General features: G+C 50.5%; 2 protein-coding genes across 3 annotated transcripts in view; both read right to left on the bottom strand.

Moving 5' to 3' along the window:
- Positions 1-15,816, bottom strand: part of PI4KB (phosphatidylinositol 4-kinase beta) — a 27,097-nt gene extending 11,281 nt beyond the window's left edge. The window contains exons 1-5 of the mRNA XM_045295638.1: positions 15,412-15,816; positions 14,329-14,521; positions 7,514-8,450; positions 2,735-2,779; positions 157-384 (exon numbers count right to left, since the gene is read on the bottom strand). Of these exons, the coding sequence (XP_045151573.1) occupies positions 157-384; positions 2,735-2,779; positions 7,514-8,450; positions 14,329-14,333 (1,215 nt within the window). The 5' untranslated portion in view covers positions 14,334-14,521; positions 15,412-15,816. The remainder of the gene's footprint in view (positions 1-156; positions 385-2,734; positions 2,780-7,513; positions 8,451-14,328; positions 14,522-15,411) is intronic.
- A 4,140-nt stretch (positions 15,817-19,956) lies between these two features.
- RFX5 (regulatory factor X5) overlaps positions 19,957-27,978 on the bottom strand; it is an 8,663-nt gene continuing 641 nt past the window's right edge. For both annotated transcript variants that reach the window (XM_045295654.1, XM_045295653.1), the window contains 9 exons: positions 27,496-27,633; positions 27,208-27,241; positions 26,727-26,809; positions 26,330-26,449; positions 26,058-26,177; positions 25,838-25,919; positions 25,335-25,536; positions 25,015-25,115; positions 19,957-24,861 (listed from right to left, as the gene is read on the bottom strand). In XM_045295654.1, the coding sequence (XP_045151589.1) occupies positions 23,887-24,861; positions 25,015-25,115; positions 25,335-25,536; positions 25,838-25,919; positions 26,058-26,177; positions 26,330-26,449; positions 26,727-26,809; positions 27,208-27,241; positions 27,496-27,620 (1,842 nt within the window). In that variant the 5' untranslated portion in view covers positions 27,621-27,633 and the 3' untranslated portion in view covers positions 19,957-23,886. The remainder of the gene's footprint in view (positions 24,862-25,014; positions 25,116-25,334; positions 25,537-25,837; positions 25,920-26,057; positions 26,178-26,329; positions 26,450-26,726; positions 26,810-27,207; positions 27,242-27,495; positions 27,634-27,978) is intronic.

Raw genomic sequence — 27,978 nt, 5'->3', positions numbered from 1 at the left:
GGGGGGGGGGCGGGACATCAGGCTCACAACAGCATGGAGGGGAAGTCCCAACTGACACAAGCACTGTGAACCGGGAAGTTCTAGCACTTTAGGATGCTGGTGGAGACATCGCTGGGCATATGGACAACCAGGGGAGCAGAGTCAGATTCCACCTACCTTGTCCTTGGAGTTGAGGACAACAGCCTGGGTGTGGGGCACGCGGACCACGTGATGGTCAAAGCTGGCAGTGGGCAGCCAAACTCGGGCAGGGAGCTTGTGGTTGAGCAGGGAGAGCTCCGAGATCAGCCGTTGGGTCTTCTGCTCCTTGGTGGGGAGCGTGGCCAGCCGCTTGCCGATTGCCATCAGGGACTTGATGAACTCTCGCTCAGGGGCCAGTCTGATGGGCTGTGGGAGGTTGGAGTAAAAAAAGAAGAGGGTGAAAAACCAGAGAAAAAAGTGGTCCAGCCCATTTAGTTATCCTTGGCCATCTGAGCCAGGCAGCCCAGTGTCTAAAGAATTCCAGAGTAGGAGTTCCCTTTGGTCCTGGTAGGAGATCTCAGTCCACCTCTGCCAGCTGGAGTCATGGACAGGCTATTCCTTAAGGGTAAGGGGCCCCAGAATCCAGATGTGCTGTTTCTGGGGGACACCTCTCTTTTCTTAAGACTTTAGTGTTGGGAGCTGTCCCAAGACTGCAGGGTAAGCAGGGAATAGCATCCAGAGAGGCCAGGCAGGGCCCCAGGGAGAAGCGGTGCTCACACCTGCAAGACTTCTCTCATCTCAAGAACAGGGCTGTCCCTCTCTGGGTCTGGATTTCCCTGAGGGGCTCTGCCAGGGCCCATGAGGCTAGGGATGGGAGCTCCAAATCAATGTTCCCCCTCAAAGACTTGTTGCTTTTCATTCAAATGGCTGCTGCTCTCCATGAAATACCCCAGCCCACCCACAGTCTCTCATAAGGAATCAGTGTACATGCAGGGGATGAGAAGAGGGGGCAGAGACCACTTCAATGAGTAAGAACAAGCAGATGGGGGGAGAGGGTGGGGGAGGGAATGGAGGATGGGATGACCCCCATTTCTGTGCTTGCCGGTGGTCCTGTAGGCCTGGCTCTTTTCTAGGATTCCCCCTTGGGTCTTCATCCCCAACCTCTCAAGGAAGAGGTTCCCCTCCTGGGTTCCTGCTGTGAGCTTAGCTCCTCCCACTGGGCACTCCACGGGCAAAGTCAATCTGGGACTTAGGTGGCAGTGGGGAAAAGGAGGACTCGACTCAACCGTGAGGAGGGCTGTTTGCCCAGCTAATGCCCTGCTACCACAGGGGTGTTTCTGAAGACAGCCCCGACGTTTCATCCCTGGCTCCCTTCAGCCAGACAACAGCAGCATCTCCTCCTCTCGTGGAAGCAGCATGCCACTCACCAGCTTCTCTCCCCCCTCTGTGTGGCTTGCTCAGTTTCCTGATTTGAGAAATTCTACTCTCACTCCCTCACTGCAAAAGAAGCTGCTTCTGAAGCGGAGCAGTCCTGGACCTGCCTCTGCATGGGCAAGAGTGCCAGGGCCAGAGGAGCACTTCTGTGGCCAGCGGTGCAGCTCAGAGCCCCACACAAGTAGAGAGAGAGGGTGTCTGAGTCCGTCAGGAATGCTTTGAGGGGGTGGGGTTGAAGAAAGAGAAGGGGACAACAGAATTCGGCTTCTGTGGCCCCTGGAAGTATTCCAGGGTGCCTCTTGGAGAAAAAGGATGAGAAAATCTGGAAACGTACTCCTTTCTTCCTCTGACCGCTCCCCTCCCCACACACTGATCCATCCCCTCAGGGGACAAAATGGTCGCTGTCCCGAGGACCCACCACCCCAATCAATACATAGAGACCTCAGAGAACAGGTTAAGGCCCCTCTGTCCTCCCACTTCCAAATCTGCACTTGGGTCACTGTCCCCCAAAATATTCCAGGAGCTGTGACCCCAGGCCTTGAGCGGGGCTCTGCCATGTGGGAGGAGACAGGAATCATGACAGAACGGGGATCATCAGCACGGAACAGAGAAAATTGATTGGGTGAAACAAAGAAACAAACAAAAAAACCCCGTAAAAATTATCCAAATTCCCAGAGGGTTCCCGCATTTCCTCTCACGTCTTTGCCCAGCAACAAGGTCCATGACCTTGAGATCCCAGAGGGTCAGAGGTTAGTGTTGAGGTCATCCCGAGGGGGGGGGGCGAGGAGGAGACTGGAAAGGGCAGTGAGCTGGAAAAGGGGAAGAACTCAGACCTGGAAGAAACTGGTAGAGGTTGCAAAAGAAACTGATTGTGGGGAAGCCCAACCTTCCTGGAAGCCAAATCCTGCCTTCATTTGGAGTCAGCTCCACCCCCACTTCCCCCCCCAGACTGAAATCCTGCTTTCATTTGGAGTCAGCTCCCCCAGCAAGGGCCAAGCATTGAGAAGACCTGGCAGAAACTATGGGGAAAGGGTTCTGGGTGGGAGCAACGGGATCCTGGAGGTTTCTGCCAAGCAGTTCCTCACTCCAATCCCGGGGTAAATGCCACCTCTCTTCCAGCTGTTCACTCCAGAGACTGGGAGCCACTGGCTCAGAGCACAGAATGGACTGAGATCTGCTCAGTCAGCAGCAGTGAGTAGGGCCTCTCCAGGGCTTGTCACCCAGGAAGAAAAGAGCCCTTATAACGATAGTCATGGCCTGGGGGCTCAGAAAACCTGGGGACGGGAGAGGAAATGCGGCTGTGGGGGAGCCTGCCACCCAGTCCCAGCCTGGCCCCACTTACGGAAGTGAATGAATTATCAATACTCTCGGTGCTGGAGGAGAGCTCCTGGGAAAGGGCCGGAGGGCAGAGGGAGGGAGAGAGACAAAGGTACAGCATTTAGCTCCAACTTGGATTAGAACTGCTTCTTGTGCAGCTCTACCTGTCTGTTTTAAGGGAAGAAAGTCCACCCAGAAAGGCCTGGCCCAGATGCTCATCAGCCAGCTCTGTGCCCAGCAGGCCAAGAGAGACTAAGCAACCAGCTTTTCACCCCAGCCTCTCCATGCTCTGGGGCACGGGGCACGGGGCTTCCTTCTAGGGCAAAACCCTGACACTGGGTCCCTGGGCAAAGGAGCTCTGCCAGGCTATGCTCCTCGGCTCTGTACACTCTCAAGACTCTTGACCAGAGACGGACTGAATGTACCAAGCTCCACAGCCCCCGCACTGAAAATGCCATGTCCCGCCAGCTTCTAGAAAGGTCCGTGAGAAAGAAGAAAAGGGAAACGTGCAGTGCCAGGCACACATCCTCTCACCCCAGTCTGTCTCCCTGTAGGCCCCACCCCGGCCTGGCACCTGGGTCACAGAGGGCACCCCAGGCCCGTGAACTGGAAACCTTGGTGCTGGACGAGGGAGGAAGCAAAAGCCTCAACTCAAAACTCACTGTCACGAGTCAGTGGATGCCGACTCCCAGCGACCTTATAGGACAGAGTGCAACTGCCCTTGTGGGTCTCTGAGGCTCTAACTCTTCAGGGCAGCAGGGAGTGAGTGACCTGGCGGGTAGTAGGCTCACATGTAACCCACTAGGCCACCAGAGGGCCTAGGTGGAAGCAAGAGACGTACAAGTCCCACGTCTACTGAGCTTGAGGCTCCCTCTATTGAGCTATTTCACAGGACACTCAATAATACCACCGTTTTTTGGGCTTAGGTGGGATGCCAGCTTCAACCTAAAGCCATGGACGAGGCAGAATAGCTGAGCAGTGGCTGTCCCTCGTCATCACCCCTCCCCTGCTGGGGCCTCCTGTCTCGGGGAGCAAAACAGGACAAGGGACAGTGGTCAAAGTCTCCTGCACAGCAGTCACATTCTGAGGCACAGGCCAGCCTGGGTTCGGTCTGGGGAGGGCTAGCCAGACAGCCCGAGTGCACTAACCTTCAAGAGGGGAGGTGCCTGCCTTAAGGGCCAAAGTCCTGAGAGCTCCCAGGGCCCTGGGGCAGCAGTCCCTGAGTTTCCACTCTGGAAGCCACCTTTAGCTGGTCTCAAGGCCATGGTGCCAGTTCTACTCTTTCTTGGAGAATCTAGGAGATCAAGCTTGGAAACATTTCCCCAAGGTATCAACTCTTCCACTTTGAGTAGGTGGAAGGGGAAACTGAGGCGGTCAGTCTGCCAGGGTAGAGTTCAGTTTATACCCAAGAGCTGGCCAGGGAAGGGACAGTAGGCAGGATGGTGGATCCGCGAGGCAAACGCCTGCTGACTCTCCCAGACAGGTCACAGGTCCACTGTCTGACTCACTCCCAGCCTCGGGGGTGGGGGTGGGGAGGTGGTGTGTGTGTGTGTGTTATGACCTGCACCCTCTCCTCCACCTCCCAGGCCTGAGTCATGCATACTGAGTGAGCTCCAGGGAGCACAGCTAGGTCCCAGAAGCTGACATCACATGCTAGCAGGCCGAGGCCCACCGACCTGCAGTGTGGCCCGAGCAGCAGATTTCTCTGTACAAAGGTTGCTGTCTGAAAAAGACAACACCGTCTACAGAGAGTGGCATTACAATGGGGTGGGGGTGGCACTGAAATCATTCTCTGCTGCTCGGCTTCACACCAAAATATTTCACATTTGGTTACAAAGGGAAAGGAAAACTGCCCCAGCCGAGCTGCCTGACTAGGCTGCTAGGAAACTGCTTTGCTGGGAAACCAGTGGGAGAGGGACGCACTCGGCTGCAGCCCCTGTTGGGAGTGGGAGGAATTCCTCGGAAGCCTGGGAAGAGAAGAGCTGGGGAGAGCAGCTGGGCAGGAAGAGAGTTAGACAAGCAGTCGGGACCACTGCCCTGAAGTCTCTGCTAGTCGGGGACAGGGGCCGGGCAGGCCTGCATCGGGAACCCGTAAGGCAAGCAAGAGTTTGGGAGCAGAGCGCCAGGTCCTACCTAGGGATTCGGGCCTTGGGAACTTGTGTGCTTGGTTTTAACAACCTGTGTGTTTCTTGCTTATGGGCAGAAAACAGCTTTTCAAGACAGTCAGTCACATGCTTAACAGCTGCCTAGACAATGGTGCTTCCCTACGGCCTTGTAAGTTACTGGAGACAGGGACAGGGCCTCTTCTACCTTTCTCAGCCTCACTTTCTCTTGCACACTTGGGGCTCTGCACACTGAGTGAACCCAGTATGTGCTGAATGAATGAATACTGCAAGGTAAGGGAGGAGAAGGTAGAAAAGGAAAACCAATCCCCTTGTTATGTTGGTCACGGGGAGGCTCGTACAGATGTATCCTCAAAATGCTCCTGGCCTAGTAGCATTCCCTCCCTCTTACTCTCTCCATCACAGTTCCCGAGGAGGAGCCAGAGTGGATTCAGGTGGCTCATCCTGCCACCATCAGCATCCTGTGAGGGCTTAGGCAGGAGGCATCGCCGCCCTTTCCTGGAGTTGGTGAGCTGGGATAAGGCCACGCTGTAACCCATCTTAGGGGCCTGAAGCCTCACAGAATAGCCGCCAGTTGGTGCCATGCACAGTCTCATCCTGGAAGAGGGGAGAGAGAGCGTCCAAGGACCACCACTGAGAACTACTGGGTACAGAGAAAACCAAGTCTGCCAGGGGACACCTAGCTGCTCACTCTCATACGGCCAGGGGTTTGGGCCCAAGAGGGGACAGCTCCCTAAACCTTCCTGACATGAAGGCCACCAGAACCTAGAAGGTCGATTCGTCTCTGTTCTGCAACCCTTAACCACCTTGGGCTCCACTGCTAAGCTCAGTCAGCAATGAAAAGGGTCCACCCTGCTTCTGAGAACAGCTTGGCTCTGCCATGCGCACATGTGGAAAGCTGGACAGCCAAGGCCGTGGTAGCTTTGCTCTCTCCATATGGCCTGACAGCTGCGAGGCCCTTAAGAACCTAGCAGAGGGGGCTTGGGAAAGTGGCTGCAGAGAACTAATCTGGGTGGCCTGGTTGAACGACTAGACGCACCAGGTCGGGATTTGAATCCTGGTCTGACAGTCACTAGTTGAGAGACCTTGGTCAATCATCTACCCCTCCGAAGGCTCTCACTGCTTAACCCAGGAATGACGAACCTATAGGGACAGCAAGTAGAATAAGGGTTTCAGGGGGTGGGGGATAGTGGTGGTGGGGGGGATAAAAAGGAGACATGTCAAGGAGTCCAGGAAGAAAAAGTGTTTGGAAATGGATTGTGGTAGCAACGCTACAATTCTGCTTGCCGTGATTGAACTAAGGAATGATACGTGTATTAACTCCCAATTAATCATAAATAACACACACACACACACACACGGGTTCGGACAATTGACTCAAGCGTATGAATGATGGTGAGAGGGTGCCCAATCAGGGAACGTATTTTGTTCTGGGTACATGGGGGTGGGTCACCATGCATCAGAGACTGTGTCGGTTTATCCAAGAAACAATAACAAGGCTTCACCACCACCACCACCTCTCTATGTTTGTGTGAGGAATTTTCCCTGACACCATGTCTAGCAACCTATTAAGTTGTTAGCTCTACTGTTACTAACTCTGGGCCAACTCCTGGGCCAAATTATTATACTAATACCTAGTTTCCAGAGGGTGGATTCTGTAATCTCCCCCCCTCCTGCCTGTCCCTCCCCTAGTCACTCTGACCTCCCACTGGTTCAAAGAAGTCCCACTGTATCCGAAGCGCGGGTAGGGTATGTGCCCCACAGAGGCAGATGCCAGGCTGTGGCTATGAGAGATTTCCAACAAGTGCAAATTCCTTGTTCCATTCTCTCTTCCTTCTGAGGCTGGCAGCTAGGATGGGAGCAGGGCCATTGTCTGGCTGGGACCCCAGGTCACCAGCACTTGGCTGTCCAGGGGGTAACGTCTGCCCAGATGTGAAGTGGGGTGCGGGTGGGTGCCTGCTGCGCTCGCTTCTCCCCTGTGGCCTACCCTAAGCTGGGCACTCCAGCAGCTGCTGTCACCTCCATTCTTCCCAGCCCCCAGGACCCTGACTCGGCAAGGTTCAAACTTAACTCCTTCCCTCGTCCCTTTTAGCTTCTCCCAGTTGACACGGGTAAGATGCCAGCATGGCAATCCTCCCCCTAGGAAAGACAGGCTGGCAGGCTTTCTGCAGATACCTCGAGTGATAGGAACGAACGCTCCCCTAATGTCAACAAAAGCAGGATCGTCAGGGGCGAGGGGAGCGGGATCATGAGCAATGAGCAGGAGTGTGACATCGATGTCTGAGTTAATGTCCTCCCCACTCACACACAGAGAACTCTGCACACCTAGGCCACACGCTGAGAGGCTCTGGTAGATATGTCAAGTGCCATGTTAGGATTAGGAGGGTCTCTACCACACTTCTTAGTCAAGTAATTGTTAATGGAGTGTGCGGATAATCTAGGAAAACCAACATTGGGCAGCCTGGCCCTCAAGGAGACATCTGACCCGAGGCAAGTCACTTTATCTCTCTGGGTCTCCCAGTTCTTCCTTTGTAAAATGAGGCAGTTGGAATACATGCATTCTAAAGTGATTTTCCATAGCAACTTCCCATGTTTCTATCACAGTGAGATGAAACAGAGGGAAGGGGAGACAAGGACAGTTACCCCATATCACACAGTTTGGCCCCGCCCCAGAATTTTACCTCATCTTCATTTTCCACTTTTGGGTTGCTGGCTGTTCGTTTCAGGGTGCTGCCGAGACTTATGCTGGCGGTGGCATCTGACTTTGAGCGCTGGTGAGTCCTTTTAGAAGGAGACAGCCCGGTGTCCGGGGCTGGGCTCAAAGAGGGCAGCTCCCTCTTTCGGTGAGCTGGCTTCAGCTCATCAGAGAGGATCAGCTTCCGTAGCTTGGTCCCTCGGGAGTGTCGTTGAGTGGAAATGTGCATGTCTGAAGAGTAAGCCCCGAGCAACAGGGCGCACTGGAGGGAAAAGTTGATGCTCTGGCGGCAGCGGTGGACGATGTAGGGCTTGATGGCATCGCCCACGTCCTCGTCCATGTGGATGTACATGTTGAGCAGCTGGGGCAAGTAGAAGTCCACGTCCTCATTGCGGAAGCAGAAGAGCCGGTTGCCGATGTAGGCCTGCACTCCCGGCTCCTTGGAGTTATACAGGTAGGAGATGGCCATGGAGATGTCAAACAGTTTGGACTCAAACAGCCGCAGCAGCCAAGACTGCTTGGCCGAGTTGTTCTGCCGCCGCCTTCTTGCTCCCTTGCCCGTGCCAGAAGCCGCAGTGGCCCCCATCTCCTCTTCCTCCTCCTGGATCCGGGCAGGTGGATCATCGAGGCAACGGATCTCACTGTCCACACAGTCCCCATTGACTAACTCCAGCGGGGTGTCCCTGCTGGAGACAGCCACGCCTCCATGCAAAAGCTTCACTTTCTCCAGCACCTCCTGGCAGGCCTTCTGGGCCACCTCCGGGTCAATCACCGAGAGCTCCCCGACCCCCTCCGTGATGACACTTAGCAAGGAGCCCCCATTATTCCCAGGCGGGCTAGGAGCAGGCTCAGAAGTTGGCTTCAGAGGGGCAGGCTCCACTACCGTGTCTCCCATGGCCACAGCCAGACTTGGAGCGTCCAAGCTACAGGAGGAAGGAAGGAAAAGGGAGAGAGGGCGACACATACAGACACTGGTCAGTGGTGCCCTCCTCCGGTCCCGCCTTCTCTGTGAAGCCTTCCCACGGACGCCTCTTTTTGTCCTCCTGGCCTAGCTCCACTCCTGCTCTTCATTCCTGCTCTACTTGGCGACTCAGCTTAGCCTGGTCTTAGGCAGTACTGGCAAAATGCTGCTCTACCCGAGTTCCCGTTATGTGGCTTTACAACTCCTCAGTAGACTGCGGAGACATCCCAGTCTTACTCCCTTGTGCCTAGCTCTTCAGAGACTTTTCTATAGCCTGGGCCCTCCCCTGTCTTCCTTTCAAGGCCTCCCACCACCTTTTTCTTTCCCTGCAAGCAGTTGTTTCCTTAATCACAGGCGACCCTATACACATGCCCTGCACGTCTCACTTTGATTTCATACTGATGTCCTGATGTATTTTTCCTAGTGGTAGGTACGTTTCCCCATCTTTTGCAGATACAGAGCTCCCAGGGAAGAACAGCCAGCAAACCTCATGCCAGGCTTCACTGAGAAAGCAAGAGCTCTACAACACCCGTCACCAACCCTGCTAACGCTGGGCCATTTTAACTGCTGGTCCTTCTTTGTGGCATCATTGTCCCCTCCAGTGCAAAGAGCCACATGGGCTGGCACACACATATATGAATCGTTTTTAAAAGGAAATGGATTAAGAGTTAGCTCATTTTAAAAAAATCTTCTAAAACATTTAGCTAGCCCAAGCCCACTCCAACACTACTTGCCCTGCTATCATACTCACTCACTAAGAGCTGGAGGGGCTTGAGGGGTGGTCAGAAGAACTCAGGTGGGGACTCTGAGGCTCTAGAACGCTTGAAGAGCAGGGAACAGGAAGTGTGTAACTAAGGCTCCCTCGCTGGAGGCGCTCCAGAGGAGATTCAGTGAAAGAACAGTGCTGACAAAAGCCACTACCCTCTAAACGCACTGTTTCAGCCTCAGCAGCCCCAGGGCAGGCGAACCGTGCGGAGCAGGGGGACAACTGAGAGCTGGGACTGCGAGAGAGGTGGGCGGTTAGTATCACGTCACCTGCAGCTCCTAAGTCGGGAGGTAGCCAACAAGGGTCTCTGTGGCATCTTCACAGGGACACGAAGAGAGGAAGTCTAAGACAAAGTCACAGGCTTTGAGAGAAGTGGATTGAAAGTCATTTCCAGGAGAGAAAATGTTTTGAGAATGATGTACAAATGCGCTTTACACAATTGATGTGTGTATGGATTGCGATAACAGTTGTATGAGCCCCTGAAAAAATGTTTAAAAAATAAAATAAAATAAATCATATCACTTAAAAAAAAAAAAAGAAAGTCATTTCCAACTCTTAGTGACCTTACCTTTTGACCCTGGTGACTCTGGGTGCGTATATTTTGAGTAGGTGGAAGGATAGCTCCAGGTATGGTTTCTCCAGTCACGCATTCTCTCCTGGAAGCCCTCCTTTACACTGCCACCCTTCCAGTGCCTCTTCTGACATCTCTGAAAGGGTAAGTGGCAAGGCTACTTTGACCTGCCCAACATCGTTCGGTCCAGCTCCCTGACTCCCATTAGTCGCCATGTAAGACTAGCCAGAATGACAGGTGGGGAGCTCTTCTGTTCTCAGAGATCAAGGGGTTCTGATGGCTCTTTCTCTCCCAACTCTTGTCAAGCACAGAGCTCATCCCTGAATGCAATCCTCTGACTGCAGCGTGAGCTTGGGTCAGTAAGGTGGCAACTCTCACGGTGCTCTCCCTCACATTAAGCAGTATCCTCTGAGCAGTAGAACCAGCAAGGCTACCTATGTGGATCTGTCTCTACTCGCACCTGTGAATTACACAGGGGTACAGGAAGACGGAAGCCTTAATCATTCCCCAGCCACACCTTTGCAGGGCCACTGTGAGTCAACTGGGACCCCCTATCACTTAGGTCTGCTCAGAAACTCACATGCTAGCTGAGAAAAATCATCCAATACCACCAGCTTTTTCTTAATCTAAGCTTGATATAGCCTTCCGTTCTCCTCTTCTAGAAACTTCTAAGTCACTGAAAGCTTTTTAAAGTCCTCTTTGCAAAACTGCCAAAGAAAATAAAACGTAAGATGATTTTTCCACATACAACCTCAGATCCTACTAGGAAATTCAGTAGGTGGGTCACTCCAACTAACCACAACTGGATTATTGGCACAAGGGTGGTAAAGACACCATCACCTCTTTTAACCTGCAGGCAAAAGAACGCTCAGGCTTCATCTGGGAACCACCTTTCCCGGCACCCGAAGGATTTCGCCACACAGCAGGCTCTCCTGTTGTACAGCTTTGACTCTCCAGGGAAACATATGCCAAGAGGTGTGACAAAACCGAACCTCTTTCTCCACAGGAACTCTGCCACTCAAACTGGAAACTCGGGCCCTTGGGTCGACTCGGCTCCTCGCAACCCTAGAGGGAGGGGAGAACTGCCTGTGGTTTCCAAGACTGTCACTCTTTGTGGGAGAGGAAGAGAAAGCCGAATCACTGAGCTGTGGCTGGGCCTTCCCGCCTGGCCTCTCTGGGGCACAGGGACTGCCTGCATATTGAAGAGGGTTAGGGTTCTGTCAATTTAGACAATAAGAAATTTAAAGAAGTCTCTAGAACCTAAATTCGGATATGGTTCTCAACATCAGTTCCTTCATTCGTTTCAAATACAAAGAAAATAACAGCTTTTGTGGGTAACCATTCTGAAGAAAGTAAACAGCATGGAAAACCAAGGAAAGCAGGAATGGGTCCAACATTACCCTGCCCCTTCGCAGTCAGAGGAACAAGGGGGACAAGAGGAAAGATCATTTAAATACTTCATGCCAAATAACTCCTACAGCCTTCGGGGTTAATACGACCCTCCACTTGCCATCTCACAAGCTGTTCAGACAACTGTTCCAAGAGGCTCCACACTGTGCACCGCGGCCTTCTACTCCAACTAGAAGGGAAGGGAAGCATTTCCCAGCCGAGCAGCTGGCTACTAGGACGGAGGCGGTGGAAGGAATGCTGACCACTGATTGGACTCCCTAATTCCTGTCTGGGGACTAGAGGACGCCCTGCTCGAAACACCAAGGGGTTGTTACGGCTCAGCTATAGGGGCAGAGCGGACGCGCTTGCGTTTTGGGTGGCCAAGCACTTAAATTCACGTTTGTGGAGAAGGACTCTCTGCAGGGAGGGGATGCTACCACTTAGCCTGGCTCTCACTCTTCAAGAACTCAAATGATTCTAGGCAAACAACTCCCCGCCCCCCAGGCCTCCAACTCCAAAAAAGGACTTCCTGTACTGGTCTATGCCGGGGCAGGATGGTAAAGGACCCCTCCTCTATCCCCTCACCCAGTTCATCACCATTTTCTACTGCAAAACCTCAGGCAAACATGCATTGGTTCAGACAAATCTTGACGTCTTTTTTAAATCGGTGTCTGCATGCCCACAGAAAGGCCTGTTATGAGACCATCTGACCTCCAGCTTGGCCTCCACACAGCCGGGGAGCTCAATTTTCCTCTTCCTTGAGAAGATTCCTTTGAGATATAGCTCATGTGAGATGGGAAAGGGTGAGGGAGCTACTACTACCTTCATTTACAGAGTGGGTCACGAGAAAGAAGGCTCAACGTTAATGAAAACACCAAGAGAAAGACAAAACCAGACCCACAGCCTGAAGTTGATCCTAACTCCAGAGACACTGTGTAGTGTTCCTGAGACTATGACCCTCTATAGAGCAAACGGCCTCATCTTTCTCCCAGAGTGAGCACCACGGCTCTCCATGGAAAAGAAAATGTGTTGCCATTGAGTCAAATGCGGACTCAGAGAGATCCCCTGGGGATTTCAAGACTGTAACTGCTGATAGGAGCAGAAAGCCTAGTCTTTCTCCCAAGGAGCTGCCAGTGCTTTCAAACTGCCGACCACGTGGATCGCAGCCCAACTCGTAACCATTACATCACCAGGACTCCTTATGGAAAAGGGAGCTTCGAACATATTACTTAAAGTTATACTGGTGGTCAGCGGAAGAAAGAAAAATAATGATATAATTATATGAGGGGGCTTCGAAAAGTTCATGGGAACATTCCACTTTTTCCACCAATTTTTTACAGTCATGTAAAAAGGAGTTATAAATCTTCTAAAGCGAAATTCTTTTGTAATGTTGAAGAAATGTGTACCCAAAGTAGCAGCAATAACCTTCAGAACGAAACACTGCAATAACGAAAAGTGGCTCACTCCGAGGGAGTAGGAGGACGGATAAGTGGAAAGAGACCGATGCTGTTTTCAAGTGCATGTGTTTCTTTAGGGGTACATTTTTTTAAAGGCGTTGCTTTTCAAGAGAGATCCTCTGTCATTTTGGCCTACCTGTTCTGATGAGAAGGTCCTCCTCATGTCTGAAGGTCTGACCCAAGCCTTTTTTTAAAAGGAGGCATCTCTGACCTCAACAGTCAAGGTGGAGATGGACCCAGGACCAAGAAGTCAAGCAGGCTCAGGGCCCACCAGGAACCAAGTAATTGCTTACCCTAGGCCCAGGGGTGTGGTGGTGGTGGTGTGTGTGTGTGGCATCAGGGGAGAGGGCATTCACAAGCTGCCAGCAGAAGGTAGGGAGGGCAGTGGTCTCAGAGTAGTTAAATCAATATTGAATCAGGCTGAGAACTCTCTGCACAGGGCCATGGAGCTGGTAGAAGCAGATTCCAGCCAGACAGCCCAAGCCAGCTCTGGGAGCCCCTGCAGAAACAGAAATGGTAACGGAAGCGACCTGCACACTCACCTCTTCCCGAACTGTTCCTCCCCCACAAGCTCCAAATGCACTTTTACTAGGCCCTTTCTCGTCTCATGCCAGTGATGAAACGATTCCTCTCAAACCTCTTTCCCAAATCAGAGATATTCCATTTACTGCTTTGGATGATGTTCAGCAAACACGTTCTCTCATTCAGTGAGAATCTGGTTCTGAGAAGCAACCAGGGAAACTAGGGAAAGCATGATCTTTGGATGGAGAGGTTTCCAAGGGGTGAAGTTACTCCCCAAAAGGGGTACTATGAGGAGACTGCACTGTGCTAGAGAAAAGGAAGACATGGATAAGTGGGACAAGGTGGCACAGCCTAGAGTCGAAAGATGACTGAAACTTCGCATGCCCTCTTCAGGGGCATGGCACATCCAGAAAGCAGCAACGAGTACCTGCCTGAGCCCTAGAGCACTCTAAGCTGTCGTTGCCAACAGCTTCCTCAAAGGCTTTCCCACACATACATTCTATACATCCCTACTGAATACTGTGTTGTGGATTAAGGTGACACTCCAGGGGCCCAGCTTAATGGAGCAGGAATAAAGAGCCAGTAGAAAGCAGCAGGCCTGTAGCCTGTCTTTCAAACATGGCTAAAGACTAGAAGACGAGGAAGATCCAACAGAGGGACCAAGATGAAGGAAAATTCTGCGGGCGACTAAGCCACCACTAATAAATACCTTTGTCTGAGGAACCTGAGATATTTTGCAAACAAATAAACCAAGTCTAATCTTTCTCCCAACTCACATCCTGCTATTAACTTATTACTGCACAAATGTCTACAGAGTGGGCCATTTTTCCAACAAAGGTCACTCTAGAGGTCAAGTAAGGAAGTCACATGCTGAACCCAAGAGTCCTAGTTCCAAAGGAGTAAGCTCTTTCCATTGTCTCATGTTTCTTTTCCCAGTCCCCCCACCTTCCTCCAGGCCCTTACCCCTCCAGCCCAGATCTGTGTTCACCTGGAACAAACCAAAATGACTCTAGTAAGGCAGATAGGTAAGCGGATTCCTCTTGGCTCTGGTCAGGGGTGGGAAGACACGCCATTCTGTGTCAGCACTTTAAAACAAGCCTAAAGTGAAATGATCTAAAACACAAGTTCTCACAACCTCATTCAGTGTCCAGGCCTGTCCACCCCTGCCAGGGGTTGCTCCTGAGCAGTCAACCAAGTGGACTCTGAGAGAGACTTCTTCAAAACGGGCTCCATCCTTCAGAAACACCCTTCTGCCCAGAGAAGCCTGAGCCAGCTGAGGCTCCCCTCTTCCCAATGTATTTTCTTCTTAGTTCAAGGCTGAGTTGATCCTGGAATAATGGTTTGTGGAGAGAAAAGTGTGACACAGAACAACACAGAGACCCAAGGGAAAACAGACGCAAAGGCACAAGGATCAGATGAAATCCCTGAAACTCGGGGGAGGTGTCAACATTGGAAACACAGGCACTCCCTGTCGGATCTTTGATTTCCCTCAGACACAAACCACCAGGGGTTAGGGACCTGAGGAAGGGGAGAGAGAAGCTAAATACAGTGACAGGGATCACAGAGCAGTCAAGAGAAGAAGGGGGAGGATGACAGTGTCTACGCAAAAGGCGAACAGCGCTTTGGGAGTGATGGTGAGGGCCTTGCCCCCTTGAGGAGAGGGGGATGATCAACTCTGGGAACCAGGGGACGCTGGGTGGGTGAGTTGGGAAGAAGGGTGGTACTGAAGTAAGGAAATCAACAGAGCTGCAGAAGAAAGGGCCACGTCTTCAGCTCCGGGACGTGGGAGCCCTCGGAGCCAAGGGGCCCAACAGGAGAAAGGAGAAAGGAGGGCTGTGTGGGAAAGGGTTGGGGCAGGAGGACAGATGATGGCAGCAAGATAAGCAAGGATGGACAGGACGGGTAGCATCCCGGCACGGAAAGGGTTCAAGACTTAGAAAATAATTCGGGGCGAAGGCAACAGGGATAAACGTGAGGGAGGGGGAAATCCCCGGGGCAAGGGGAGGAGCTAAACAGAAGAGGAAGCCAAAAGCAGAGGAGGGTCCCAGGCCTAAGAGGGCAGGGTGGAGAAGGAGCTTGGGGTGCAGCTGCCTCCCGAGGGCAGTTTTCTAGTCGAATCCAGTGGGGGGTGGGGTGTCGGCTGTGCGGGACAGAGTGGGCGAGCACCCCTCCCCACCCCGAAAAGGGAAGGGTAACGGAGGGAGGTGGAGTCGCTTACCTCCGGGGGACTCCCCGCGGAGGGGGTACGGGTGGTCGGGGTTAGGCTGCCGCCACCACCGCCTCAGCAGCAGCAGCCGCTCCCGGGCTCCATTGGCCGCCTCCGCTTCCCTGACAGCGGCCGCGGCGGCTGCACCAGGCCCCGGCTGCGGGGCTGCCCTCGGCGCTGCCTGAAGGGGCCTTCGCGCAGTGTCAAGTCCGACCGGGTCGCCCCACCTTCTCTTCCTCTCTCCGTACAACCGAGGGGAACAGAAACCCCCGGCGGGTATCGGCGTGGGATTCCCCTCCTAAATCCAAGCCCTTCTTCCAGAGTCCGGATCCCTCGCTTGCCCGACGTTCAGGACCCAGCCGATCCCATAGGAACCTAAACAGTCCGGAGAGCTGCCCGGAACACGCCTGTTCGGAAATGTCAAAGGGGGCGGGGACGAGATGGTTGGAGCCGAAAGGAGCGAGCGAAGGGCGGGGCCTACGGCTGGGAGGCGGGGCCAATCCTTGGGAGGAGGGCCTGAGAGGCGTTTCCCAGGCTAAGGAAGCCGGGAGGGAAGGGCGTGCGCGCGCAGGCTGAGGGGCGGGCGTTCCCGGCCAGGACCCGACCCTCGCCCAGAGGGCACCCTGAGGTGCGGTCGTCGTTAAGAGGCACAGAACTTCCACACGTACATGAGTTTCTGTGTGAGGGGGCCCATGGCAGTGGCATTCCCACCTTCCCTGTGGCCATGGCTCCCTCAGCAAGTCAGGCCACTGCGGGGACAAGGGAAGGGACATCGTCACCCGCACTACGGTCGAACGATCCGAAGGCTACCCCTGGGGTCGCTCGTGAGAACCGCGGTGGCCGCCCGGTGCGAGGCAGCGGCTTTGCTTCGGAGGTTGCCCCCTGCCTAGCAGCCTTCGGCCTTCAGCCTCGGAAGGGGTGAGTGGAATGGCAAAGACTTGGAGGGCACAACCCTTCCTTCAAAACCGGACACAATAAGCCCCAAGTCAAACCGAACCCGTTACCATCCAGTCGGTTCCGCTTCGGCAATCCTATCCGACAGAGTAGAACCGTCCCGCGGGGTCTTCACGGAAGCAGACCGCCTCGTCTCCCTCCCCGAGGAGTGGCCGGCGGGGGGACTGTGAAGCTTTCTGGGGGCAGCCGAGCATTCCTGTGGAAACAGGACTAAGCAAATGCACAAAATGTGCCCCACCAGGGGGCTTGGTGGTGGTTCATTTGTAGGTTAGCATCCCTGATGGAAAGCTCTCCCTTTCCCATGCCTGCCCCAACTCTTCATAGGACCTTAATTAATACGAGGGGGCTTCAAAAAGTTCTGGACAAATGCCATTATCTTTTTATTCAATGATTCCACAAACTTTTTTGAAAAACCCTCGTATGGAGACCTTATTGCTATTGACGGCCAGATCTCGGATGTTTCCCTGGTTCAGACGGACAGATTTGTGTTGACCAATTTACCTCTTTGAGCCTTTTCTTATGAGTGCAAAGAGGATGCAGTCATGCTAACATGTAACAAGAATTTTTTTTTTCATGTAACAAGAATTTTGAGAGGTTCAAGAGACTGCATATTACTACTGTGCTAACAGGGTCATTCTTCAGTGTCAAGTTAGCAGACAAAATCAAGAGTGATGGTTTGACAATACACATGGGAAACGTAACATGTATGAAAGTAGAACAAATGCAGTATCTGTGTGATTGCGGAAAGCACATAAGAGGAGTTTGGTTAATACAAAGAGCCTTGCTGACGGATGGATGGAAGATCTCAGAAATATTGTGAACCATGTCTTAAATGCTAGAATGATCCAGAAAAAAGAGTTGGCAAGTGCATTCTAAGGCTAAAAGACTGTCTTATTGAAGAATAGGAATGGAAATTTTGCTCAAGTCTTGAGACTAGGGCAAGCAGATTACCTATATTGAAGTAGGAGTACAGTAAGGAGAGATGAGCAGAGTCAGCTTTGAGTACCAGATGTCTGTCACCACAGTCCACCTGTCAGACCCAGCCTGTGGGCAGCTTCCAACCAGCTGTCAGGCGTGTGTCAAGAGGCAATCAGCCTGCTGTAGCCTCAAGTTTAAAATACTATAACCCTTCAAGGGGTAAGGTTTTGACTAGCCATTTGAAACACTGCAGAGAGATGGGACATTACTACTTTTTATAGGAAGCTTATTTTCTGACAACAGAGAAACAAGGTATCAGGAACACCTCTGTTAAAACAGAAGGAACTTTTTTCACTCCAGGCAGTTTTAAGTCCTATATTAATGCAGCATGACCCCCCATGCCCCTTTCTCTAAATTATACATACACAAAGAACAGTGTTGCATAAAGAGTTTATTTCAGGTTTTGTTTCTCTCAGGGTTCATATACATAGATGTATGTTTCTTTGCATCTCCATGATTTTGCTTTTCTGGAGTTTATTTTTATTATTATTATTTTTTAATCAAACTCTTGTTTTTCAGTGTTGAGTCCCCTCTAGTCTTAAACTTCTTAAGGCAGGAAAGGATTTATCTTTCCATCCTAGCTTTCTCTCTACTTTGCACCACTGGGAAGAAAACAGGTATTTGCTGATAAAGTAACAGATTATATGCAGAAGCAGATATGAGAATCCAGTTGTTCATTTTAGGCATTAAAGAAATAACCAAAAATGTTGAAATAAAAGGAAATTAAAAAAAAAACTTTTTTTAAACGTATTTTTCACAAAAATATTTAAAATATTTTGATCCAATTATTCTTCTCCCCTACCCCCCACCTTGCCTTTCCTTTTTCAAGGCCTTGTCAAAATATAAAGCTGAAGGCTAGTTTTCCATAAACCAAAAACACTCACTGCCAATCAGTGCTGACTGGAGCGACCCCCTGTGGGTTTCTGAGACTGTAACTGTTTATGGGAGTGGAAATGCCAGCCGAGCAGCTGTGATACTCGAACACCTCACCCGCTTGAACCTTTTCTAAAGTTGACTTTGGCAGAAAAGTTCTCACCTATGGTAGGCCCTAGGGTGACACTGCACGCTACGTGATAGTTTCAGATAGATGGCATGTGACCCTGTGAGAACCCACAGTCTTGGGCGTGTGTGAAGCCTCTTGCTCTGATGGGTAAGTATGTATATGGCACATTAGGGCAAAGGGTGGGGGCAAGAAAGTATGGACAGGACAGAATCATGTCATTTATGAGGTCATTTAAGTTGTACCAAGTAGGGGAAAGACAGCTTATTATTCAAGAATTAATAAAAATACAAGATGCATGTTATAAATAGGTTAAAGAAATGATAGTGAAAGAAAATTTCCTTCTAAACCATAGATATAGTTTTTTTCCTAAGGGAAAAAGATGCAGGCAGTTATTGTTTGAGCCCTGAGTGTCTGAGGAAAAATAGTATCTCATTTGTTCTTCATTATACCTCTGTGAAATGGATTTGATCTCATTTTGTGGAAAAGTTAACTTCAGAATGATTGTCATTGTTGTTCAAAATTGTTTTAATTCAACCCTAGTACATTTTGTATTATGGCCACTGAGGATGTCTTAACTGAAATAAAAGTTTCATGAATCAGTACCTGTCCTTACTATGTGCAATGAACCTACCTGTTCTAGTCTTTCTTTCCCCCTGTCTTTTAAGTACTGTTAAAAGCTGCAGAATAGGTTTCACGCCCCACTGAGTGGCAATCTGTAGTTGGAAAAAATGGAGTGAAATAATGTATTCACAATCACATGGTAAGTGGTAAAGCTAAATTTGAGCCTGCGGAAGATCCTTTCCAGTAAACAACTGCCTTCCTATAAATATTTCTTAGGAAAGACAGCACTGTGTATGTGTATGCTTAGTTTTACCCATTGGGTGGATCAGTGAGATGATCTTCCAGGACAATCAGGCCTACTGGGGAATAAACCACGAGGTAAAACACTCAAACAAGTGGATACTGGCAAACCTCTCTGTATGTAGTACGTAGGCAAATGTGACACTTGATTTCATTTCTACCGAAAGCTGATTATTAAATGTAAAAAAGAGTAAATCATTTATTTGGGACCAAAGACTAGAGATGAAGAGTTGGTCTTGGTTAATTAATAGTAAAGGATTATTTCAAATTTTATCAAATTCTAAATTATCTTTAATATTTGTGATATACCTAAAATAGGCAAAGGTGATTGGGGGGTGGGGAGCAGGGGACTGTAGAGAAAGGAATGTTAGCAAAGAAGTGATAGGTAATTCCCCAAATCTTAGTTTAGCCCTTCATCGAATAAACTGAAAATCCCTTGGATTGCAGAAGTATTTGTTTCATGGCAGATTTAAAAAAATACATGGAACTCATGCACAATTGTAACTCTTGCACAAATCCAAATCCTTCGGTGCTTTAGGCTCCAAAGTGAATGGCCCTATCCCCAGCCTCCAGCAGAGTAAAGGTAGTGTTTCCTGCGATTGTCCTGTTTTTTTCACCAGCGGCATATTGTTCCATATACCTTTTACTTGTCAGCAGCCTGGCCCAATCCCTCATCTCATTCCACAAGGACAGTGGCAACAGCTGCCTGGCTGGCTCCTTTGACCCCGATACCTCTGTCCTCTAATGAAAACGTCATACAATAATTTAACAAATAGCTTTAATAGTTATGTATTGTTTTCTTCTTCACAGTGTTGTACTGTCATGCAGGTATTCACACTCTGTACCCTTCCTTATCCCCTGCTTCTCTTGGAATGCCTTCTGTTTTTCACCTAAGGCCTCCCAAAACTAAACCCAAACCCCCTGCCATTGAGTCCATTCTGACTCACAGTCACCCTACGGACAGAGTAGAACCACCCCGTCCGTCGGTTTCGATCAGGCTTTTCTCCTGCGGAGTGGCTGGTGCATTTAAACTACTGACCTGTAATCAGCAGCACAAACACAACAGGATACCACCAGGGCTTGGCCAAACCCTACTGACTGTAAACTCATGCTTCCTTTTCCCATGAAGCTAGCCCAAGTTCCTCTGCCCCACTGCTCTGAACGACAGATGCTGTGCAGCACGGTGAACCATGCAGCAGCTCCTGTGTGTTGTTCGTTCCTTGCTTGACCAATTCAACTTGCCCCGCTAACTCTGACTCACCTGTACTGGGAAGCCATCTCCCAGCCCTGCCTGACCTGTGTTCCTCTTCTGGCTCCCATAGCACTCTGTGCTTACTTTGAACATAGTGGACACTTGTGCTAACAATGTTATTTGTCTGTCTTACCAACTAAAATGTTTGAAGGCAGCCTATGTCTTACCAACTTTTCATGCCCAGCACTTAAGAAACAAGAGGGAAAATAGTAAAAATGACAGCGAGTGGCATGTCTTAGCATACTGTTGGATTCATTCGAAAGGGAAATCCTTTTTTTGGAAAGGGAAATCTTAAAGGGAAGAAAAAACCAAAACAAAACATTAAGCTGAACCCTCAAGGAAACCTGAGCTGCATGCAGTAGAAGCAGGTTTGCCTTGGGGTCCAGTGCTAATTATTAGCACTATAAGCTGAGCTTAAGCCTGGGGTCTAGCCAAGGAAGAGGAGAAAACCTAGGATTCCTGAATTAAACCTGGACTCTGGAGTGGCGCTGACATGGTCCTAGGTCAGGAGCACCCCCTAGCTTGTGGAGAAGCAAATGTCAATCCTTTCTGGAAGAAAGTACCCCACTCTCCCCCAATTTAGAGCCCAGGAGTCCCATCCATTAAGTGTCACAAAATATGAGATCATACCCCCCACATACAGAATATATAAGGAAACAAATTACAATGCGTACATGTCAGCAGATAACAAATTAAACAGTCCAGATCAGTTACAGAATATAACAATCCCAACAAACTTCAAACTGTTGATGTAATTGAGACCATATTATCAGAGCATATGTAATTGAGTTGAAATCAGTATCAAAGATGATACATTTTTAACTCTCCACAGACCTTTGGAAATGCATAAGGCTTTTCTAAATAAGTCATGAGTCAAGAAAAGTCATACAGGAAATCTAAATATTCAATGACAATACTGTACAATATAGGCAAACTTGTGGGATGTAGAGAAACAGGTTCTTGAAAACTTAAAATAGCAAAGACAGAACGTTAGTTATCTTAAGTGCCAAAATTAAGATGTTAAAAAGAACATAAAATCAAACAAGAAAGCAGAAGGAGACACTATAGGTTAAACCAATAATTAACGAAACAAGAACAAACACCTAAGGAAGATTATCTATAAAGCTCCAAGCAGTATCTGAGGCAGACAAGTACAGCACACAAATTCCTGGTGCAACTACGCCAGAAAGGAAAGACACAAGCAGTAGAAATGAGGCAAAGGACACGATTACCCGGAAAACAGGCAAAACAAGTGAACCAACCAAACAACTGTACGCCAAATAGAAAGGCATGCATCATATGAGAAAAGTCTAACTCAGAAGGCACAAGTAGCCTGTATTTAATAAATTAAATGAATAGTTATAACTTTTTCCACAAAGAATGTCAGGCTCAGAAAGCTTTCTGGGTGACTTTGAGCCAACTTTCAAGGAACACTTCATCTCAGTCTGGTGTAAACTTTTCCAGAGAATAAGACAAACGAGGGGCCAGGCCCCAACTCAGAAGGATATACACAAGAGAACCATCTTAGATATCTTTTTAGAAATCTTACTAAAAGGCACTAACATACACGGATGTTTGTAGCAGCATTGTTTGGAATAGCGAAAAACTGGGAACTACCCAAATACTCATTAGTAAGCAACTGGATAACCAGTTTGTGGTTTATGTACTTGATGGAATTGTACACAGATGAAAATGAATCACAGCATTCGAGAACAATAAAGATGAGTTTTTAAAATGCTGTTAAGTGACAAAAGCAAACTCCAGAGGATCATTAGAAGGCAATGTTTTTGTAAGGCGCAAAAATAATACATGACTTAAGGATATATATACACATATGGTTAAATATATAGCTGTATCTGGCAATTAACATAGTATGAAGGACAGTACTGAAAGGCAAGGGACAGGTTTGGGGAGGGAACAAAAGTAGCTTCAATGGCATTTGTAATGTTTTACAATGTACGTTGGGTGATGGGTTTTAGGTATTTTATCATTATGCTTCATAATCTGTTACATATCGTTTTTATAGATATCAAATATTACATATTTTTTAGAAATCAGCTCTAGTGGAAATAAGTGGCCAAGTGCAGTCTCCCTGAAAAAAAAGCAACCACTCTATTTCTCGGTGAAAACCAAGCGTCCCTGACAGAAGCCACTCCATGCAGAAGACAGAGTAGCTCCTCAATAAGTACTGGTTTACTGCTTTTCCCCAAGGGCAAAGCTACAGGGTTGCATTCTTTCCCCAGTGGCGCCCCCCTGCAGTGCAGAGCTCCTTTCTGCCAAGCACCAAGACTAGCCTAAACCCTACAAGCCTGCCACACGGATAACGAGACTGACACCTGGTGGATACGGAATGAATTTAATGAAAGGAGGAGGAAGTCCATAGCTTTACTCTTCCTGGTGAAAGAGGGAGGGGGCGTGTAGGGGAAAATGAAAGTTCAGAAACAGGAAAGGGAAGCCGCTCCACCTCTGAGAATGGAGATGGAAGCAAGGGATTGTCATTCCTTACACAGAGCCTACCGAGAGTCCCTAAAAGAGAGTGACCCCCTTCTTGTTCCTTCTGAGACCCGATCAAGAGGAAAGAGGTCGCCCGCCAACCTTAGTAAGGGAGACACAAGACTAAGATGGATAAAGCAAGTAGGTCTCGCTGATCACTTGTCTGTCTTAGCAGCATCCTCTGCAACTCCCCCTTACAGTCTTCATTTAGGCCTGGGTGACCGAAGAGCTTGGCCATTGTAAAGAAAGTACAGTGCAGTCCATGGTGTAGAGTAAGCAAATGAGCATATATCATCCTCAGGCCACCGTGATTGGTTAGGGATGGATGTGTGTCCCAGGCTGGCCTGAGCAGAGTGGATCTGAAGGGCTTTTGCTGGGAGCCCTGTCACAAAGAGCCCCCACTTAATGAGGGCTCATGTAACCCTAGAAGTGCTGGCAGTCACGAGGTGGCCAGCCTTAAAATGATCCTACAGAAAGTGGAGCATAAAGAATAAAATAAATTAGGTACTTTGAGATATATTGAGCTCCTGGATCAAGCTTCACCTGGAGCCAACCCTAACCTCTGAAGTTTACAGGTATCTGTGACAATAAAGCCTTTTGATTTTTAAGCCAGTTTGAGTTAATCTTTTTAGGATTTAAAACCAAGATTCCTAAGCTTTACATTCATCAGACTTACCCTAACTATCCCTATCTTCCCACAGGTTAGCACAGGGATCCAGGTAAGGAGGTCACTAGAGCTTTGTTAGTGACGCTGAAGGCAAAGGTATCAAGCTGGCGGGTCCGGGGCGGGACTAGGCGCTAGGCAAGACGAGGTGACTCAGCAGCTGTACAGAGAATGGGCTCCCTTAAGGAAAGGTTAGCCAAGTGAGAAGCAAGTGCAAAAGGGCTTCTGCTAAGCAGGCAGAGTTGACATATGTCTACACACGTCAATCCTCTTCCCCACCTTTCACGGGGGGGTTGCTTTGGGGTCCTTCCGGTCATGGGGTAAGGGACTTTGAAGCACATGCCCCTTTAAGCCTTCATTACCCTGTGTGGCACTCTCTGCTTCTCCCTTTCCCAACGGAAGGGCCTCCTTTTGGCTTCTACTGCCCTTGATGACACTCACTTTGGGGGTGACAATAATTTTCCCCCCTGCTTCTTTGGCATGTCGAGAACTAAAGCCCCGTACCCCTTTGGGAATAGCACCATCTTCCTGACCCTGGGCAAGCACTGTCCCCCTCTCGGCCTCACCCATTAGCCCTGTCCCCTCTGACCCTCCCGAGGAGTTGCTTGCCCCTCCAGAGTGCCATGTCTCCAGTGGTAACCTTGACGGGGCGGAGTCCGGGGCAGCTGCTGACTTCTCGGGGGTAGAATTCCTTTCCCCACTTCCACCTGATTTTTTTCGAGGGCGCCCCCGCTTTCTTTTGGCATCAGCTCCTGCATCCTCTCCATCCTGCTTCGCTGCTTTTGTTGGCAGGCTCTGCCCCCTGGCCTCACTCACAGGTACTTCAGCTGTCCTCTTGACGCCCTTGTCATGGGGTCCCGGGTCGCTTGCTATGCCTACCTCCCTGTTCTCCATGCTTCGGGGCTGAGGGAGACCCACAGGTGGAGCTCGCCCAGTCCCAGGCAAAGGAGGAACGGCTGGTAAGATCATGTTAATGATGGGCACTGCCGCCTGAGGAACCCCAGCCCTGCTGGGCAGAGGCAATGTAGCCACTTTTAAGGGGCCTTGAGAGAGCTTGGGGGCCAGAATAGGTGGAGAGACTCGAATTGGCTGGATATGTGAGCAAGAGGTCCGGGGCAGGAGCAGAGGGAGTCGAGCCACCAGGGCCTTAACCTGTGGGTCACTGGCTGCTGGGGCCGGGCTCTCGACTACACTCTTCTTCCGTTCTCCACGCGCAGGGGGGCCAGGCCCAGCCCGGGCTTCCAGTTCCTTGGAAGGCTAAAAAGTTAAGAGAAGACCACTGTAAGCGTTGGAAGCTGGATATGGACGGCAACAGGAGACGAGGAGGAGAAAGAGCATGGGGCAAACCAGGGGAAGGGTTGCGTACGCCCGAGCCCAGGACAGTCGAGCCAAGGGCATGACCTTCCTTACCTGGGCTGGTCTCTCTGGTTTCTTTGAGGCTCCACCCTCCAAGTTCTCGACACCATTCTTGGATTTCGATAACCGTTCTCGAGGGCCATGTTCATCCTCTTCTGCAGAGAGAAGGAAATGACGTGTGACTGAGAATGAAGGTGAGGCACAGAAGGGGGAGGCCGACTAACAGAGGAAGGAGAGAAGAGGGGGTCTAAGGTATGTCCTAGAATGGCCTCTGGGAATAGAAGGGCGAGCCAAGGTGTTGCTATGCTAGAATGTGGGGCTTTGGGAGTTGAAAGAGGCTGAGGGCCTCTCGGAAGAGAGGCGAGTCCACTTACCAGCAAGCCCCGTGGCCTGGAGCACGTGAGCGTGGGCGGATCTGGCAGAGATGAGGTGCTGCTGGAGCAGGAAGCGGGCGACCTCTACGATGGAACTGAAGGACCGTTTCAGGATGCGCTCGGCCCAGTCACAGGTCAGGGCGCAGGCTGCCTCCACCAGTTCATCCCGAGGTGCCTGGGTCACTTCTGGGCCCATTTCTGGCTGCAGTGGTAAAGGACACGCCCAATCACATCCCAAAGGCAGGGACCTCTGGACCTTCTCAATACACCAATACATATTGGCCATAGCCGACACCAGACCAGAGATAGGCGTGACTGCCCATTCCATTCTGGAAAACCCCACGTTCATTTTCTGTCTCAGCCTTCAGGTTGTCAGAAGGGCCTATCTTGTATACCCACGAAGCTATGTCTGTAATGACCTATATAAGCTCTGTTAGCTGTCAAAAACTTGCCTCAAAGACTTCTGGGAGAAAGGGTGGGAATCAGAGTGATTTGTTACTTACGCTCTCAGAGCCCTTCAGGTCAAGTCCAGGCAGGGGTGGCATAGTTACCAAGGTCTTTCTTCGTATGCCACTGTAGCAATATCTGATGCAAGCTAAGGAGCAGCCAGTACACAGGGATCTCCAAGACTCTTCAGAAGGTTATGCTGTTTCTGCTCCTGCCTCTCCACTTCCCAGTGTTCCTCCCTCTGGCCCCAGCCCCCAGCTCTCCAGCCAAGGATACTTGGACTGGCCCCGGCCACCCAGCCTCCGGGCCTTGATGTCAGGGAAAATCTCTCTGATGATTTTGCCAAAGTTGGCTGTGCTGAGTGGGCGGCAACAGGCGAGGCTCTCACAGTACTTCCTGAGTGAATGGGGACAGGACAGGGAGATACTCAGTGGTGGTGGCCGGGGGTGGGTGGGTGGAGAGGTGCGGAGGGTCCCTTAGGGATCAAGTTTGGGAAACCCTTCAGGAAACCAGGGAGCTCTCTGGGGGCAAGAGGCTAATCCACCCACCGATAGGCATCGTAAACACTTTGCTTTGGCAGACAGGTGTCCGTGTGCTCTTCCAGGTGGTTGCGGATCCACTTATAGGCATACATGTACTCCTCGTTGCTGAGTGTGCTGGGCTCTGAGCTGCAGAGAGAGACAGAGAGAGAAAATCGACAGCCGTTACTACTGAGACCCCCAACACTTGGCCTGATCCTACCCAAACTACCACTTCAGTAGGTGCTGGACCACGTGAGTTCACCCAGCATCCATCTGTCCCTGGTAAGCCAAACCAGGATAAGAGGTCTTCCTCTTTCATCAAGCATGGCAGTTGTCAGTCTTCCTATCCACCCGGCCCCTTCCCAGAAAGCCTTTCTCCAAGAGTCAGGGAAGCCTGACACTCGGAACTCTGTAACAAGCCTACCTTTTGTCTCCAGTGCTGGGCCCTGAGGGGAGCTGAAGGTAGAGATACAGCTTGTCGTTGTCTGAGAATTTCTGTACATCTTGCTGAGTTGGTAGAGGACACAGGGAGGAGAAACAGTAAAGCCAAGACGTACCCAGGGTAGAGCCCCATGCTCCTTACCATAAAAGGCTAACTGATTTATAGACTGTCAGACTGAAATACAACCTTAAAGAGGATCTGCGGCTGGACTCTCACTGTGCTCTGAGGACCTCTATGGGCTACCATGTGGAAGGGGGAAATGAAGGGGATCTCCCTGGTCTTTTATACAAGAGGTCAGAGTGACAGGGAGATGTTCAAGGTCAAACTGGCAGCAAACTGTGAAGTCAATTCTCTTCTGACAGGATGGAAGGCACTACTTTTCATTTTGCCTAGATCACCCCCGTCACTCTCATCCCGCCCCTTTTCCATCTCTGTTGTTCCCTTCCCCCATGATAATACTTACCAGAATCCCCTCCACTTTGTTCTGCACGGCCTTGCTGTAGGGAAGAGGAGAAACATGGGAATTGCACAGAGATCTTTTCCCTCCTACCTTTATTGGCCAGCTAGGGGTGGGAAGAGGCCTGAATTGCCTAGCAGGTGCTCAAGGATGGCTTCCCCGAGGGGTGGGGGAGCTGTCTTGGTCAGATGCACTTGCTCCAGGAGAGACAGCTTATCTGCAGAGGATGTGAGGCGCTACGGGGATCTACACCTAGGTTTGGAGCAAGAGGTGGAGGGAGTGATGAGTACTTACGAAATGGTACCTCGGAGCCTCTGAAGAAGGGTGGTGGGCTCACCAGCCTCCGCATTACCTGGGGGGGCTCGGGGAGCCCTCCCCCCAGCCTTTGGGCTCCTAGAATCAGGTTCATCTTCTGCCATCCCAGCATGAGGGCTAGGGTTGGGAGGAGACAGGGCATGAAGACTGAAGCCACCCTGGCCTTCCCTCCCCTGAAGGCGACCTCATCCCTCCATCCAGACAGACCAACAGGTACAAGGTCTCTGAATTTCCCCCAGTGGTCTAGGGGCTCACCACTTGCCTTCTCCACAAATTCTAAACCATTCCATTGACCTATCCTCTATACACCAACAGAGATCTCTGTCATCCCCAGTCTATCTGTCCCCACCTTTCTGAAGGCTCCCAGATCTGGAAGGCTTTAAAGGAAGCGATGGGGCATCGGGAATTCCGCATTTGCAAGAAATCCGTGCCTGCCTCTGATCCAGTACTGCCCTCCCCCCC

Source organism: Echinops telfairi, unplaced genomic scaffold, assembly GCF_000313985.2.
Source record: "Echinops telfairi isolate 266 unplaced genomic scaffold, ASM31398v2 ScPeMD7_5805;HRSCAF=6673, whole genome shotgun sequence".
NCBI classification, from domain to species: Eukaryota; Metazoa; Chordata; class Mammalia; order Afrosoricida; family Tenrecidae; genus Echinops; species Echinops telfairi.
This window is presented reverse-complemented; position numbering and strand designations above follow the sequence as displayed.